We start from the raw sequence: 15506 nt of genomic DNA, 5'->3' as shown, positions 1-15506 counted from the left end.
ATATACTTACCTGGCTCCCTGCACCACTGCTGCTTCTCCCCGTATGTGGATGAAAACATCCGGTGTCGGGGAAAGGGCAGGCGGTGATGGGGAAGAGCCTCCATAGCGTCATCCGCAAACCTAGAGAGGCTCCTTCCCGTCACCGCCTGCCATTGGCCCCCCCCCCCCAGGGACCACGAGCTGCGCAGGGAGCGGGGAGCCAGGTAAGTATATTCATTGTGAGGGGCATTTTATAGTCTTGGATAACCCCTTTAACTCAAAGCCAGGTCACAAGACTGACGCCATGTATAGTTCTATCCAGCTCTCCTACGGATGCATTTTACAGGACGAAAATGGGCCGTACCATTTTGGTTTTCTCTGTGGAGAGGCTGTTGTGTGGATATAATAAAGGTCTGCAAGCAAAATTTTTAATAAATATATATTAGAAAAGGGTTCAATGTCCTATTCGCTAAATAAATAAGTGTAAACCGGAATACCTCTTTAAATTTACTGCAGAACCCTTACCGACCATTAACGTGTTTATGTAACGGGTCCAGGACGACGCTGGGCAGGTCCCATGACTAGTTCAAGGGTCATTCGCCACAGTCCTGATCACATTGGCCATTGAGCAGTTTCTCTGCAGAGTTTTCGGATGCTGACTTGCCCGGCATTAGATGCATTAGCCGGTCTAGCCTAGTGTCCAGGTGCTCCTGTAAACTCCTCATCCTCTCATCGATATGCGCCAGAAGGGTCCTCTCCATACGCTCCATGTGGGCGGACAGAAGCTTCTCCAATGATGAACCAGTCTTTTCCTCTCTGCAATAAAAAGCAGACTGTATATTTTCTTATAGATCACATTTTACCTTTCGTTTTCTTCTATTTGATGGAGATTCATGGCAGGCAATTCAGTAGCTGCAACGGCTCCATTCTGACCATCATCTTCCTCAGTAAAGGCCCGATTTGACCAATGTATTTTTCATACAGTCTTACACCCATCTCCTATCCCAAAATGCAGGCTGATAGCTCCTACTTCTACTAGCACAATGTACCAGACTCTGGGAGTAGGACTAGGCGAGGTGTTTAGCTTCTGAATGGAAACAGGAAACTTTCCATTTACTGACAGCAAGCACACATACGTGGAACACCGACGTGTGAATCAGGCTTTATAAGGAAGCTGCAGAACTTTTCATAATATGTAAAAATGTACTTACATAAAAATCATTTAAAAAGGGTTTTGCCACAACCGATATTTAACAGCTATCCACAGAATACCACCGATCATTCAAGTGATTGATGGGGTCACAGCAGTTGCACGCTCAGCAATCAGATATTTACCACCTGTCCTTTGTGGTAAAATCCTTTTTAAAAGGGGATATCCAGTTTCTACCACAATTTTATCTAAGCCCTGGACACCACTGTACCTAACATTAAAAGGCATGACCCGATTCCCACAGCTCCATTCCAGCAACAAGGGTCTGCTCCTGCCTTTTCCGGTCACCCGCGTGTAAACGTCAAGACAGGGTCACATGTGCTACTGCAGCCAATCACTGGCCTCAGCAGTGATGTATACCCAAGCAGCACGTCACTGCTGGAACATGTGCCTCTTGGAGACATGGCACCACTAAGGCTAGTCTGGTCTCTGCTGGGTCATGTTGCCAATTGGGAACATGACACCACCAAGGCTAGTCTGGAAGTTTACATGCCTACGACTGGAAGGAGCAGGATCGGACCCTTTGGCGCTGAAGCTGAAGGGAGCTGGTGTGTGCCTTTTTTATGTTAAAGTGCGACTGAACTTAAAAAAATAAAATAAAATAAATCAATAGCAACATATCAAAGGTTTTGATCAATGACGGTCTGAGTGCCGAGAACCCCATTGATCACTAGAACATGGGGATAGAATCACTCTCATGGCACGTTCTCCTTGCTGCAAGAGATGTAATCGAGACAGGCCCATGGACTTTCTATTGAGCCCGTGTCCGGTAGACAGGAGAGTTAGCGTGCTATGTGCCATCTTCTCATTTTAGCGATCAGTGGGGGTCTCAGCACTCAGACTCCAACCAATCAAATGATATGTCAAAAGTTATTGGAAAGTTCAGTGATGCTAAATACAGCACTGTCCAATCCAAAGATAAAGTGGGGGTAGAAGCTGGACAACCCCTTTACCCTGGGTTCACACCTGAGCGTTTCTGAGACGCGCGTATTTGTCGCACGTTTTTATGCACGTTTTTTGCAATAGTAAACGCGCGTTTGTGTGATTGACAGCAGTGTCCTATGGCCGCAAACGCGCGTCAAAATGCCCCAAAGAAGCTCAAGAACTTGTTTGAGCGTCGGGTGTTTTACAGCGCGATTGTACGCGCTGTAAAAACGCCCAGGTGAGAACCATTCCCATAGGGAAGCATTGGTTTCTCCTTGTTGAGCGTTTTACAGCGCGTAGGAACGCGCTGTAAAACGCTCAGGTGTGAACTTAGGGTTAAGGGGGAAAAGTGCCTCAATGAGCCAACCCAACCTAGTAGTAGGATGCCGTCTCATATAATGAAAAGCAGTGGTTTACAACAGAATATGACATGATGACTGTGAAAAATATTCTAAACCAGTGGCCTCCCACCGCTAATGAATGCCCAGACCTGATTGGTTATTAGCAGGACTACAGCATATAAACCATATATGTCTACAGCGTGTATACAGGAGAACATGACACTTACTTTAAAGCCAAGTAGGGTTCTTGTTGGTTTTCTCCACAAAGATTGCGCAGGAGAGGCACCAAAGAGTCAGGACCAGAAGAACTTGCAGCCGGGCCAAGTAAACTTTGCAGCAGTGAAGGCATAATGGACTTCACATCATTTCCAGGACTTGCAAGTTGGATTGAGGGATGAAGGGCAGATGTCTGACCGTGATTTTCTGTTTTTGTCTCAGGAACCGTATGTTGTTTGGCCTCCTCTGTAGTCGGATGCCTGCCGTGCTGAAAGCTTCCAAAGAGCTGCATGAAGTGGGCTCCAAAAGGTGCCTGATGCTGCAAGGAAGCATTGTATGAAGATTACTAGTGATCCCAACTACAGATTGGCCTGACATACCCACAGAAAACTTGCCAAATTAAGGGAGATTATTGACAAGATGGCTTTCTTGTGATGTTGCCCCTGTAAAGTATATACAAAGTGCTTCCAGGCTTACATTCACACGTCAGTGTTTGGTCAGTGATTTCCATCAGTGATTGTGAGCCAAAACCAGGTGCGGCTCTAAACAGAGAACAGGCGCAGATCTTTCTCTTAGGCCTATTGCACACGACCTTATGGCTTTTTCAGTGTTTTGTGGTCCGTTTTTCATGGATCCGTTGTTCCGTTTTTTGTTTCAGTTTCAGTTCCGTTTTTCCGTATGGCATATACAGTATACAGTAATTACATAAATAAAATTGGGCTGGGCATAACATTTTCAATAGATGGTTCAGCAAAAAACGGAACGGAAACGGAAGACATACGGATGCATTTCCGTATGTGTTCCGTTTTTTTTGCGGACCCATTGACTTTAATGGAGCCAAGGAACGTGATTTGCGGGCAATAATAGGACATGTTCTATGTTAAAACGGAACGGAAAAACGGAAATACGGAAACGGAATGCATACGGAGTACATTCCGTTTTTCTTGCGGAACCATTGAAATGAATGGTTCCGTATACGGACCGTATATGGAACGCAAAAAACGGCCAGTAAACGGGGAAAAAAAACGGCCGTGTGCAGGAGGCCTTACACTTTATGTCTGCGGAGGCTCCAATCCTGGTTTTGGCTGACAATCACTGACGTGTGAATGAGGCTTAATGAGAACTTGGTTCCTAAAAATGAGCTGTGGGGGAAAGATAGTCTACTTTTGTATGGACCCATAACAGCCTGTATGGATAAAAAGGTCTACCAAAAGATCAATATTATACCTCATCCAAGTAGTCTGCTACATTCACATGTAGAAAAGGAGCAGTCTATGACAATGCAATAAAAAATAAAAAAATTAAAATTCTAAATGGACAGAGCACGGGTGTGCGGTTACTTGGGCAGTGAAGCTTCTGCCTCCAAACTAAGCGAGTGCGCCATCCGCTCTCTCGGCCACACGGCCTGTTCTTCCTTTTAACCCACCGGCGAGTGATGCGGTGCCCATTATGTACAGACATGGCCAAACCTACACTTTGTAGGGGTCTGTTCTAGAGAAGGTGCAGGTCCCTAAAGTGGGACCTGCACCTATCAGACACCAAAATGCATCAGATAGGCCAACCTATTTAATATTTTGGGTACTATTACATCTGTGGAGCCATGGAGTGCGAGACCAGAGCGTGCTCAGATTATATGCCAACTGCAATGGTATGAGTACAGTGTGTAGGGCAAAGAAAACCCCATAAACATGTAGAATAGAAAACCCTCATTGAACCCCCCCTCCCCCCCTCAACACACACAAATCTCGCTTTATTACAGCAAGTAAACAATTGAGACAGACTATATTAGAAAACTGTAGCATCTGTCATTATAAGATGATTAAAGGGCGTGCACTGTGTACTGGGTTTGCAGCAAGTGCACATACTAATGCCTCTTTCACACGGGCGTGTGCGCCCCATTGCTGTAATGCGGTTCCGCAATACACGGGTGCCTTTCCGTGGGCATTCCGCATCACGGATGCGGACCCATTCACTTCAATGGGTCCGCAAATCCGGAGATGCGGAATGGTGCGGAACGGAAGCACTACGGAGTGCTTCCGTGGGGTTTCGTCCCGTACTTCCGTTCCGCAAAAAGATAGAACATGTCCTATCTTTTTGTGATCCGCTGCTGCTGCCCCACGGACTGTGCTCGTGCATTGCGGCCCGCAGCACGACTACGGGGTGCACACGCCCGTGTGAAAGAGGCCTAAGGTAGTTAAATCCAAAAAAAACAAATCTCACACCTCAAGAGTCTGTTAGTTTCTAGACGCAGCGCCGTCCTCGTGACGCCGTCTTTCTTTCTCATAACTTCCAGCGTGGTCCTGTACTTCAGGCCCTTCTGCCCAGAAGCCACATGTACCCAACAAATAGTTTCCCTCCCCTAAGCTGCTAAAATACACACCAGTTGAATATACACTACAGCAACAATGCAGTTCCTTCTCCGTTTTTTTCAGAGAAGGTGGCCGCCATTGCTCTTGCTCATCATCTCAGTGGCTGCTCACTCCACCAGGGATCCCTCAGCATTGCTTGTGAGACCCAGAGGAGCTGAGGAGCAGTAAAATGACATGCATGTTACCGTCCACATTTACTGAGGTGGACGCAGTAAAGAGAATTGCATAAAAACAGCTCTGGAGTGTAGCAACAATCGTGCAGATGGATATATTGCAGGTCAGTGAACGGACTCACCTTCTGCTGAGCACGCACCATGCTCATGAGTTGCTCTGCTCCAGGTGACATTTTCCCACCCATGCTGTCCATGATACTCTGCACGCGGTCTAGATTAATGGACGGCCCTGGAACGCTGGGCACGTGACGACATCTTTCAGGGACGGGGGTCATTTGCACTGAAATCTCACTCAGCAGGACACTGCACCGTCCACCAAGGGACAGCAGCTGAAGAAAGAAAAGCAAAAGCTAATAGAAGGGAAAGGCACATTTCATTTTGTCCATCTCCAAACAGCTAATCACCTTTGCTTCATTAGGCTTCTGCAGGTTCTGTGTTTCACACTACATAGCAGCTGCAGGAAGCTGCTCAGTACCATATGGACACTTTTGGAGTCGTTTTTTAGCATTTGCATGTATTTTAGGCTAAAAAAAAAATACTGTTGTGATGGATTTTGATTCCAATTTTTGCTTCATTTGGCTTCTATATTTCACAGGACATAGCATTAGACGGCCGATCAGTGACAAATCTGTCGGACGGTTCAGTCCCCAGCCCCTCTCTCACCCTCCTGAATGACCAAATCAAAATTTACTTTTCATCTGTTCATGAATCAGCTTAGAAGGAGGAGACAAAGACCGATCCTACCGATGTGTTACTACTGTGAAATATAAAAGCTGCAGAAGCCAAACAAAGCAAAAGTTGTAATAAAAATCTATTACAAAAATGTTTTTTAGCCCAAAATACATGTAAACAAACAAACAAACAAAAAACGGCTCCGAAGGTGTCCATATCATTGAAAATATATTTACTAAGGTCTTTATGTACCAGTTCCCTTTTCTCATGGAGACTGCTATTAGAAAGCTAAAGGGGTTATCCAACCCCGATAATGCCCCCAAAATGCCCGGGCCCCTCATACTGGTTATACTTACCCCGCTCCCTGACACCCGCGTCGCTTCTGACGCCTGCACGGCCGCTGCTGCATCTCCCTGTTGAGCAGATCAAAACATCCGGGGCCGGGGGGGATTTGGCAGCCAATAGGATGCCACGACGGGAACGAGCCCCCCTAGCGACACTTGCGACGCTAGGGGGGCTCGTCCCCATCACGGCCTGCTATTGGCTGTCCCCCCAGCCACGACGGGGAGATGCAGCGGCAGCTGTGCGGGCATCAGGAGCGATGCGGGTGCTGGGGAGCGGGGTAAGTATAACCCCTTTAATACAAAAAGGGTTAATGTTATACATTGAAATTACAGCGGGGCAGTTTTACACGCTTTATATCCTGGAGCCGTGTACCTTGACCGTACACGATGGCACCGGGAACTGGAGCTTCAGGTGAGTTCTGTACAAAATGACAGGACTGTCTTCTCCTTCGCAGGCCAAGGTGCAGAATCTCTCTCCTCGGCCAGTTCCCAAGTACTCCTCTTCTTGTCCATCTTGGGACCCTCCATAAACCTCGATGGTCCTTGCTTCACTGCAGATTGTGACACTCAGTATGTGATCTTTCCCTTGAGCTGCGCACTGTAAAGACAGGGTGCATGCCGGGTCTACTTCAGGGGGGGATGGCTGCTCCAGACGTACACAGTGCTCCCTGAAAGACAAAAAGGGAAACTAGAAGAAAAGAAGACGCCTTTATCTAATATATACACCCAGTCTTAATATGGGTCCATTCACACATCCGTATCTGTTTTGTGGATCCCCGGATTCGCAAAACACGGACATCGGCAATGTGCGTTCTGCATTTTGCGGACCGCACATCGCCGGCACTGTAATAGAAAATGCCTAATCTTGTCTGCAATTGCGGACAAGAATAGGACATGTTCTATTTTTTTCGGGAACGGAATTGCGGACCCGGAAGTGCGGATCCGCATATCCGGATCCGGGCAGCACATTCTGTGACCCCATAGAAATGAACGGGTCCGCAATTCCATTCCGCAAAATGCGGAACAGAATTGCGGACGTGTGAATGGAGCCTATGTATGAGGGTCTCTGAACCCTCCCAGCAAGGAAGATGTCAGAGAAAGGGCATTTCGGATTTCACTGTTAGAGGGTCTTGAAGTGTCTTGATGGAGCTGGGAGGAGAAGCGGAAGCGTTCATCTTCTTTGGTGACAACTATGTCAAGTTTATTTGAGCATGAAGGGGTCGTCCAGGATTTTACTATGGAAATCCTATCCTCAGGAAAGGCCATCAATATCTTTAAGGGGTTGTCCAACACCATCACTGATCCATTGTATCGGTCTACCGCCTGGTGTCAGAACTCTGTTTCTGCAGCACCGCTCCCATTGAAGTGAATAGGGGCAGAGCTGCAGTTACAAGCTGCGTCCACTGCCCAATGGATGGAGCTTGGTAGTTCTGCTGCTGGCACCATCCACAGACAGCTGATCGGTGGGGTCATGGGGTGTCGGACCTGCGACCGTCAAGATATTGATGGCCTATCCTGAGGATAGGGCTTCAAAACAGTAAAATCCTAGACTACCCTTTAAGGTCAGATTCCAGGTGTGTGTCCAGGCCTGACCACGGGTTTAGTGACCCAAACTCATTGAACACCCAGTTGGTCTGGGACTGTTGAATCTGGCCTAATTGTCAGACTCCACACAATCATCTATGGAGACCCCTATAGAGAAGAATCTTAAAAAAATTATAATAGTTAAAGGGATTCTGTCATCAGATTTAACCCCTCTAACCTAAACATATGCTCATGTCCAGACTAATAAGAAGAATCGTAAGCTGGCCTCATTAAACCTCACTGTGGCTCTATTTGCCCAAAAAAATGGTTTTTATAACCTGTCAATCACTTACTTAAGGTGCCCAAGGGGAGGTCCATTAATACAGGGTGCCCGGTCGCACCCCTCGCCGTCCGGTGCCCAGCGCCGCCTTCCCTGTCTTCCCGCCTCCGCAATCCTCCCCGTCCCTCTGTCAGATCCCGCGCCTGCGCACTAGGCTCAGCCTGATGCGCTCGTGCGGACTCCTGGCAGCGGCTTCGTTGAGCGAAGTGCGCATGCGCCGGCCTGATGCGCACTTCGCTCAACCTTGATATGACCTGCAGGCGCGGGATCTGGCAGAGGGATGGGCGGAGGCGGCGCTGAAGACAGGGAAGGCGGCGCTGGGCACCGGACGGCGAGGGGTGCGGCCGGGCACCCTGTATTAACGGACCTCCCCTTGGGTACCTTAAGTAAGTGATTGGCAGGTTATAAAAACCAGTTTTTTGGGCAAATAGAGCCACAGTGAGGTTTAATGAGGCCAGCTTACGATTCTTCTTATTAGTCTGGACATGAGCATATGTTTAGGTTAGAGGGGTTAAATCTGATGACAGAATCCCTTTAAAGGGAACTTGTCACCGGGATTTTGTGTATAGAGCTGAGGACATGGGTTGCTAGATGGCCGCTAGCACATCCGCAATACCCAGTTCCCATAGCTCTGTGTGCTTTTATTGTGTAAAAAAAAAAAATACGATTTGATACATATGCAAATAAACCTGAGATGAGTCCTGTCTCTGATTCATCTCACGTACAGGACTCATCTCAGGTTAATTTGCATATGTATCAAATCGTTTTTTTACACAATAAAAGCACACAGAGCTATGGGGACTGGGTATCGCGGATGGGCTAGCGGCCATCTAGCAACCCATGTCCTCAGCTCTATACACAAAATCCCGGTGACAAGTTCCCTTTAGGCTGCAGCACAGACGGTAAAGAGCACAACAGGTTGCTTGCGACTTTACTGCCGCTACGTGTGGCTCTATTCTAATCAACAGGACCCATGAGCGATACTTGCTGGGCACCATACAGTTGCCACAGTAACTGCAGCACCCAAAATGCAGTCTCTGCAGGCGATGCTCTGCTGGGGCCCCTCAATGTAAACATCCAGTCTTGCACAACCCCTTTAAGGGCTCATGCACATGACCGTGCGCAGTCTAGGAAACAGAGACCGCGGACTGATGGCGGCTCCTCGGAGACAAACTCACTGCATCCTTGGTGATTTACAATGCAGCGAGTTCCTATGGCGGGTCTATTGTACTGACATAATCATGTATACAAAAGACCCCTGATCAGAACAGACCTCTCTGCATCATAAAGGACTGTGGTACGGCGAGTTCGTGTCAGAGGAGCCGTCATCAGTTCAACACATAATATGTCACCAAAGCAGCTGTTCGCCGTGGGACAAGGGCACATTCTAGGAGTTAGAGCCCCCCTTTAATTGAGAATATTGTGGAGTCTCACCTAGAGGGCTCCTCCTCCTCCTCCGGGGCAGGAAGGTCAGCTCCAGACAACTTCAGCACAGAGGCCAGCTCAGCCTGGCAGTGCCAGGAGCTAGAAGCCAGCACAGGAGGCTGAGGGTCAGACATCACCGGGCAGACCGGCTCCGGGCATCACATGGCTAGAAGTGCGGTGTAATGCGGGGACAGGCGGACATCAGGAGGAGGATGGACCAGAATCAATGACAGCCGCAAAGCAGGAAGCGGCGAAAAAGCCTAGAATGTATTGGCTTCTTTGAGGGCATGACGTCATGAGGTCATGTGACTGCTTCTTCCCGCCCCTTACAGTCTGTGCGAGAGACAGGAGCTGTATAGAGAAGCAGAGCAAGAGCAGCACAGAGTGCGGGAGAGAGAGTACAGAGCAGGAGAAAGAGTGCGGTGCGGGGGAGGGGGAGTGCAGAGAGAGCAGGAGAGAGAGTGCGGGGCAGGGGGAGAGAGTGCGGGACAAGGGAGAGTGCAGGACAGGAGGAGCTAGGGAGAGTAGAGAGCAGGAGAGAGAGTGCGGGACAGGGGAGAGAGTGCAGGAGAGAGAGTGCAGGACAGGAGGAGCTAGGGAGAGTACAGAGCAGGAGAGAGAATGCGGGGCAGGAGAGAGAGTGCGGGACAAGGGAGAGTGCGGGGTGGTCAGTGATTTCTGGTGAGGGGTCTGGCCGCTGTATTTTTCTGTAGTTTGTAGTGGAGTATATGAGGGGTGTGACAGCTGCTAGAAGCTCTTATAAAGTCACCTACAGTTACACTGCTCACCATACATCCCCTTACAAGATCTTTTTAACTCCTTAGTGACCCCTCCGCACAATGGTTTTGCCTACTTTGTGCCTCCTCCGCACTGTAGTTTTGTCTCCGGAGTGCCCCCTCACAGTGGTTTTGACTGCAGAGTGCCCCTCACAGTCTAATTTTGATTTCTTAGTGTCCCCACATGGTACTTTTGTGCCCCCACATGGCAGTTTAGCTCCCTTAGTGCCCCCCCCCCACCCCCACAGGCTAGTTTCACTTTCTTAGTGCCCCCACCGTAGTCTTGCATCCCTACCCCCATACAGTAGTTTTGCCTCCTTACTGCCCCCATCCGGTCGTTTTGTCCCTTTAGTGCCCCCGCATGGAATGGCCCCCACAATGTAGTTTTGCCTCCTTGGTGCCTCTTTAGTGCCCCCTCACAGTAGATATATACCAGTGATGGCAAACCTTTTAGAGACCGCATACCGAAACTGCAGCCCAAAACCCACTTATTTATCGCAAAGTGCCAACACGGCAATGTGACCTGAATACTACAGTCCGATATAGTATATCCTCCATGTACTTTATTATGTAGCCATAATAGCCGGCCTACATTCAGTGTACGCTGCCTGTGCCGTTTATAGTGCGCCCTGTGCTGGTGAATGGCAGGAAAAGTCTAAGGCCTCTTTCACACTTGCGTTGTCTGGATCCGGCGTGTACTCCACTTGCCGGAATTACACGCCGGATCCGGAAAAATGCAAGTGTACTGAAAGCATTTGAAGACGGAACCGTCTTCCAAATGCTTTCAGTGTTACTATGGCACCCAGGACGCTATTAAAGTCCTGGTTTCCATAGTAGGAGCGGGGAGCGGTATACTTACAGTCCGTGCGGCTCCCAGGGCGCTCCAGAATGATGTCAGAGCGCCCCATGCGCATGGATGACGTGATCCATGCGATCACATGATCCATGCGCTTGGGGCGCCCTGACGTCACTCTGGAGCGCCTGGGGAGCCGCACGGACTGTAAGTATACCGCTCCCCACTACACTTTACCATGGCTGCCAGGACTTTAGCGTCCCGGCAGCCATGGTAACCATTCAGAAAAAGCTAAATGTCGGCTCCGGCAATGCGCCGAAACGACGTTTAGCTTAAGTCCGGATCAATGCCTTTCAATGGGCATTAATTCCGGATCCGGCCTTGCGGCAAGTGTTCCGGATTTTTGGCCGGAGCAAAAAGCGCAGCATGCTGCGGTATTTTCTCCGGCCAAAAAACGTTCCGTTCCAGAACTGAAGACATCCTGATGCATCCTGAACGGATTTCTCTCCATTCAGAATGCATTAGGATAAAACTGATCAGGATTCTTCCGGCATAGAGCCCCGACGACGGAACTCTATGCCGGAAGACAAGAACGCAAGTGTGAAAGAGCCCTTAGGCTACTTTCACACTAGCGTTTTTCTTTTCCGGCATTGAGTTCTGTCACAGGGGCTCTATACGGGAAAAGAACTGATCAGGCATATCCCCATGCATTCTGAATGGAGAGTAATCCATTCAGTTTGCATCAGGATGTCTTCAGTTCAGTCATTTTGACTGATCAGGCAAAAGAGAAAACCGTAGCATGCTACGGTTTTATCTCCGGCAAAAAAAACTGAAGACTTGCCTGAATGCCGGATCCACATTTATTCCCATAGGAATGTATTAGTGCCGGATCCGTCATTAAGAATACCGGAATGCCAGATCCGTCCTTCCGGTCTGCGCATGCGCAGACTGAAAAAAAGGTGAAAAAAATAAATGCCGGATCCGTTTTGCCGGATGACACCGGAAAGACGGATCCGGCATTTCAATGCATTTTTTCGACTGATAAGGATCCTGATCAGTCTTACTAATGCCATCAGTTGGCATACGTTTTGCCTGATCCGGCAAGCAGTTCCGGCGATGGAACTGCTTGCCGGATCTCTCTGCCGCAAGTGTGAAAGTACCCTAAGGCGTATTGGTACACTATAGATTTTTCTAGGGTGTGGGTGCCCACAGAGAGGGCTCTGAGTGCTACCTCTGGCATCCGTGCCATAGGTTCGCCATCACTGCTATGTACCCTCCTCCAGCCCACCCTCTATATACACTATATACCCTCCCCTCTATATACCCTCCTCCAGTCTCCCCACTCTATACCCTACTCCAGTCCTCCCTCTATATACATTATATACCCTCCTCCCTCTATATACATTATATACCCTCCTCCAGTCCTCCCTCTATATACATTATATACCCTCCTCCAGTCCTCCCTCTATATACATTATATACCCTCCTCCAGTCCTCCCTCTATATACATTATATACCCTCCTCCAGTCCTCCCTCTATATACATTATATACCCTCCTCCAGTCCTCCCTCCATATAAACTATATACCCTCCTCCAGTCCTCCCTCTATATACATTATATACCCTCCTCCAGTCCTCCCTCCATATAAACTATATACCCTCCTCCAGTCCTCCGTCTATATACATTATATACCCTCCTCCAGTCCTCCCTCTATATACACTATATACCCTCCTCCAGTCTCCCCTCTATATACCCTCCTCCAGTCTCCCCACTCTATACCCTACTCCAGTCCTCCCTCTATATACATTATATACCCTCCTCCCTCTATATACATTATATACCCTCCTCCAGTCCTCCCTATATATACATTATATACCCTCCTCCCTCTATATACATTATATACCCTCCTCCCTCTATATACATTATATACCCTCCTCCAGTCCACCCTCTATATACATTATATACCCTCCTCCAGTCCTCCCTCTATATACCCTCCTCCCTATATATACATTATATACCCTACTCCACTTCTCCCTATATATACACTATATACCCTACTCCAGTTCTCCCTCTATATACATTATATACCCTCCTCCAGTCCTCCCTCTATATACATTATATACCCTCCTCCCTCTATATACATTATATACCCTCCTCCCTCTATATACCCTCCTCCACTCCTCCCTATATATACACTATATACCCTACTCCACTTCTCCCTATATATACACTATATACCCTACTCCAGTCCTCCCTTTATATACATTATATACCCTCCTCCCTATATATACACTATATACCCTACTCCACTTCTCCCTATATATACACTATATACCCTACTCCAGTCCTCCCTTTATATACATTATATACCCTCCTCCCTCTATATACCCTACTCCAGTCCTCCCTTTATATACATTATATACCCTCCTCCCTATATATACACTATATACCCTACTCCACTCATCCCTATATATACATTATATACCCTCCTCCCTATATATACACTACTCCACTTCTCCCTATATATACACTATATACCCTACTCCAGTCCTCCCTTTATATACATTATATACCCTCCTCCCTATATATACACTATATACCCTACTCCACTCCTCCCTATATATACACTATATACCCTACTCCACTCTTGCTGCTTTTTCTTTTTTTGATTTCTTTTGTCCTGTGGAAATATCGTCTTCATCATAGGTCTCCACTTTAGTAGAACCCCCTGTGGGCACCTACTTTGGTAACCCCGCCAATCACCCAATCCCACTCGTATGTGTGTTTGCCGAAGGGGTGACCCTGCTGCACTGAAAAGATGCTAGGTGGCAAGTATGGGCCTTTCTCCTTTTCCATTCTGCCCCCTTTCTTCTGCCAGGTTTATTCCACGCCAGTCTCTTACCCCCTCCTGAGACCCAGGAGCATTCCTCGTCCAGGATATTTTTCCTCCCTAACCGTCGCATCTATCAGGGTGGCTTCCAATGTAGTATTTTTCTTTTTTGAGTAGTTTGTTTGGCACCGCGATGTCTCATGGCCTGAAGCACCAACGGTGGGCCGCCACTTCCATCCTGAGTAAGCCCTACCTTTCTATGCCTCTTTCTTTTCATTCTGAGACAATAAATTCCTGCATGCATGACTTTTGTCTTCCTCTGAGATGAAACCTAACGGACCCCATTATGGTCTATGGCGCCTGTAGGCTCTGTTGGGCTCAGTAATGTGCTAAATCCGTCCTGAACGCTGATGTGGTCCGAAGGCCTCTGTTCTTTTTATATTCCGATAACATATGGAGCTTTTTGTCTGTGTCCTGAAGAATGGTGTTTAACTAGTATCGCCTTCTAAAGACGTCATATCCCCTGCATTAGCCATGAGAACATAATTCACGTAGCTTTGCCCAAGGTTGATATCATGGGCCAATAAAAAGGCCTTAAAGGGGTTTACCCATGAAAAATATTCTACCGTTTTCAAACCAGCACCTGGATCTGAATACTTTTGTAATTGCATGTAATAAAAAATTCTGTATAGCTACTGAGTTATTCAGTAAAATATATCTTTATAGTGCCAGTTAATTTCTTATTTCTTTGACCTGCTCACTGAGAAGGTCGCACATGCTCAGTTTCATCCTTCAACTGCCTCCTGAGCTGTGATAGGAAGAGCTGAGACACGCCCCCTGAGCTGTGATAGGGAGAGCTGAGACATGCCTCCTGAGCTGTGATAGGGAGAGCTGAGACACTCCCCCTGAGCTGTGATAGGAAGAGCATGGACACGCCCCCTGAGCTGCAGCAGAAAAGACACTCCCCTTGAGCTCTCAGCCTGATATAAATCTAGCAGAGCAATGAATGGGGAGATCTTGGGATCCATATGAGGTACAGGGCTGGTTCTAGCTTTGTCAGAAAGAGATTGTCCTGGACTATATGATGTCTGATTTTTATTTTTTACATTATTCATGGGATAACCCCTTTAATGACCAGACACTTTTTTTGTGATTTAGCACAAGTGATGATTTAGCAGTCCTAACTTTATAGCTTCTTTTTTTAAATATAAAAACTGACACCAAATAAAATAAATGACTGTAAATGTAAAAATCCTTTAATCTGGTAACAGCAGGATAATTTAGTATTCATGCCATTTTTTATTTTTTTTTAAAAGGAGATGACAATAATTCATGTAAAGATCACTTTACGATTAAAACGTGGCCGCATTTCAGCTTCTGTTTTACGAAGATCTGGACCTCCTGCAAAACTGGACTTGGAAGGTTGATCCAGATGACGTGTGTACAAATCGGTCCAGGTGATACGGCCAGCCTCTGAAGGTTGCCTTAAAGGTGCGGTGCTGAAGAGTTTTCTTCCATTGCCACGCCCCCTTTGAAGGCCTCGTTTGCGTGATACCCCACTTTTATTTGCACAGGGCTCCACCCTCTCTA

At 47.5% G+C, this 15506-nt stretch overlaps 1 protein-coding gene across 1 annotated transcript; it reads right to left on the bottom strand.

The window, feature by feature from the left end:
- Positions 1 to 243: 243 nt before the first annotated feature.
- On the bottom strand, positions 244 to 9820 carry C6H10orf88 (chromosome 6 C10orf88 homolog). Its single transcript, XM_040437352.1, has 5 exons — positions 9527 to 9820; positions 6602 to 6896; positions 5335 to 5541; positions 2682 to 2989; positions 244 to 795 (listed from the first exon to the last, which is right to left on the bottom strand). Exons 1-5 carry the CDS (start codon positions 9649 to 9651, stop codon positions 573 to 575), a joined length of 1158 nt encoding a protein of 385 aa, XP_040293286.1. The 5' UTR covers positions 9652 to 9820; the 3' UTR covers positions 244 to 572.
- Between the last annotated feature and the right edge of the window lie 5686 nt (positions 9821 to 15506).

The sequence above is a fragment of the Bufo bufo genome, chromosome 6 (genome assembly GCF_905171765.1).
Source record: "Bufo bufo chromosome 6, aBufBuf1.1, whole genome shotgun sequence".
In the NCBI taxonomy this organism is placed as follows: domain Eukaryota; kingdom Metazoa; phylum Chordata; class Amphibia; order Anura; family Bufonidae; genus Bufo; species Bufo bufo.
Note: the sequence above shows the minus strand (reverse complement) of the source record. Positions and strands in the feature narration are given on the sequence as shown.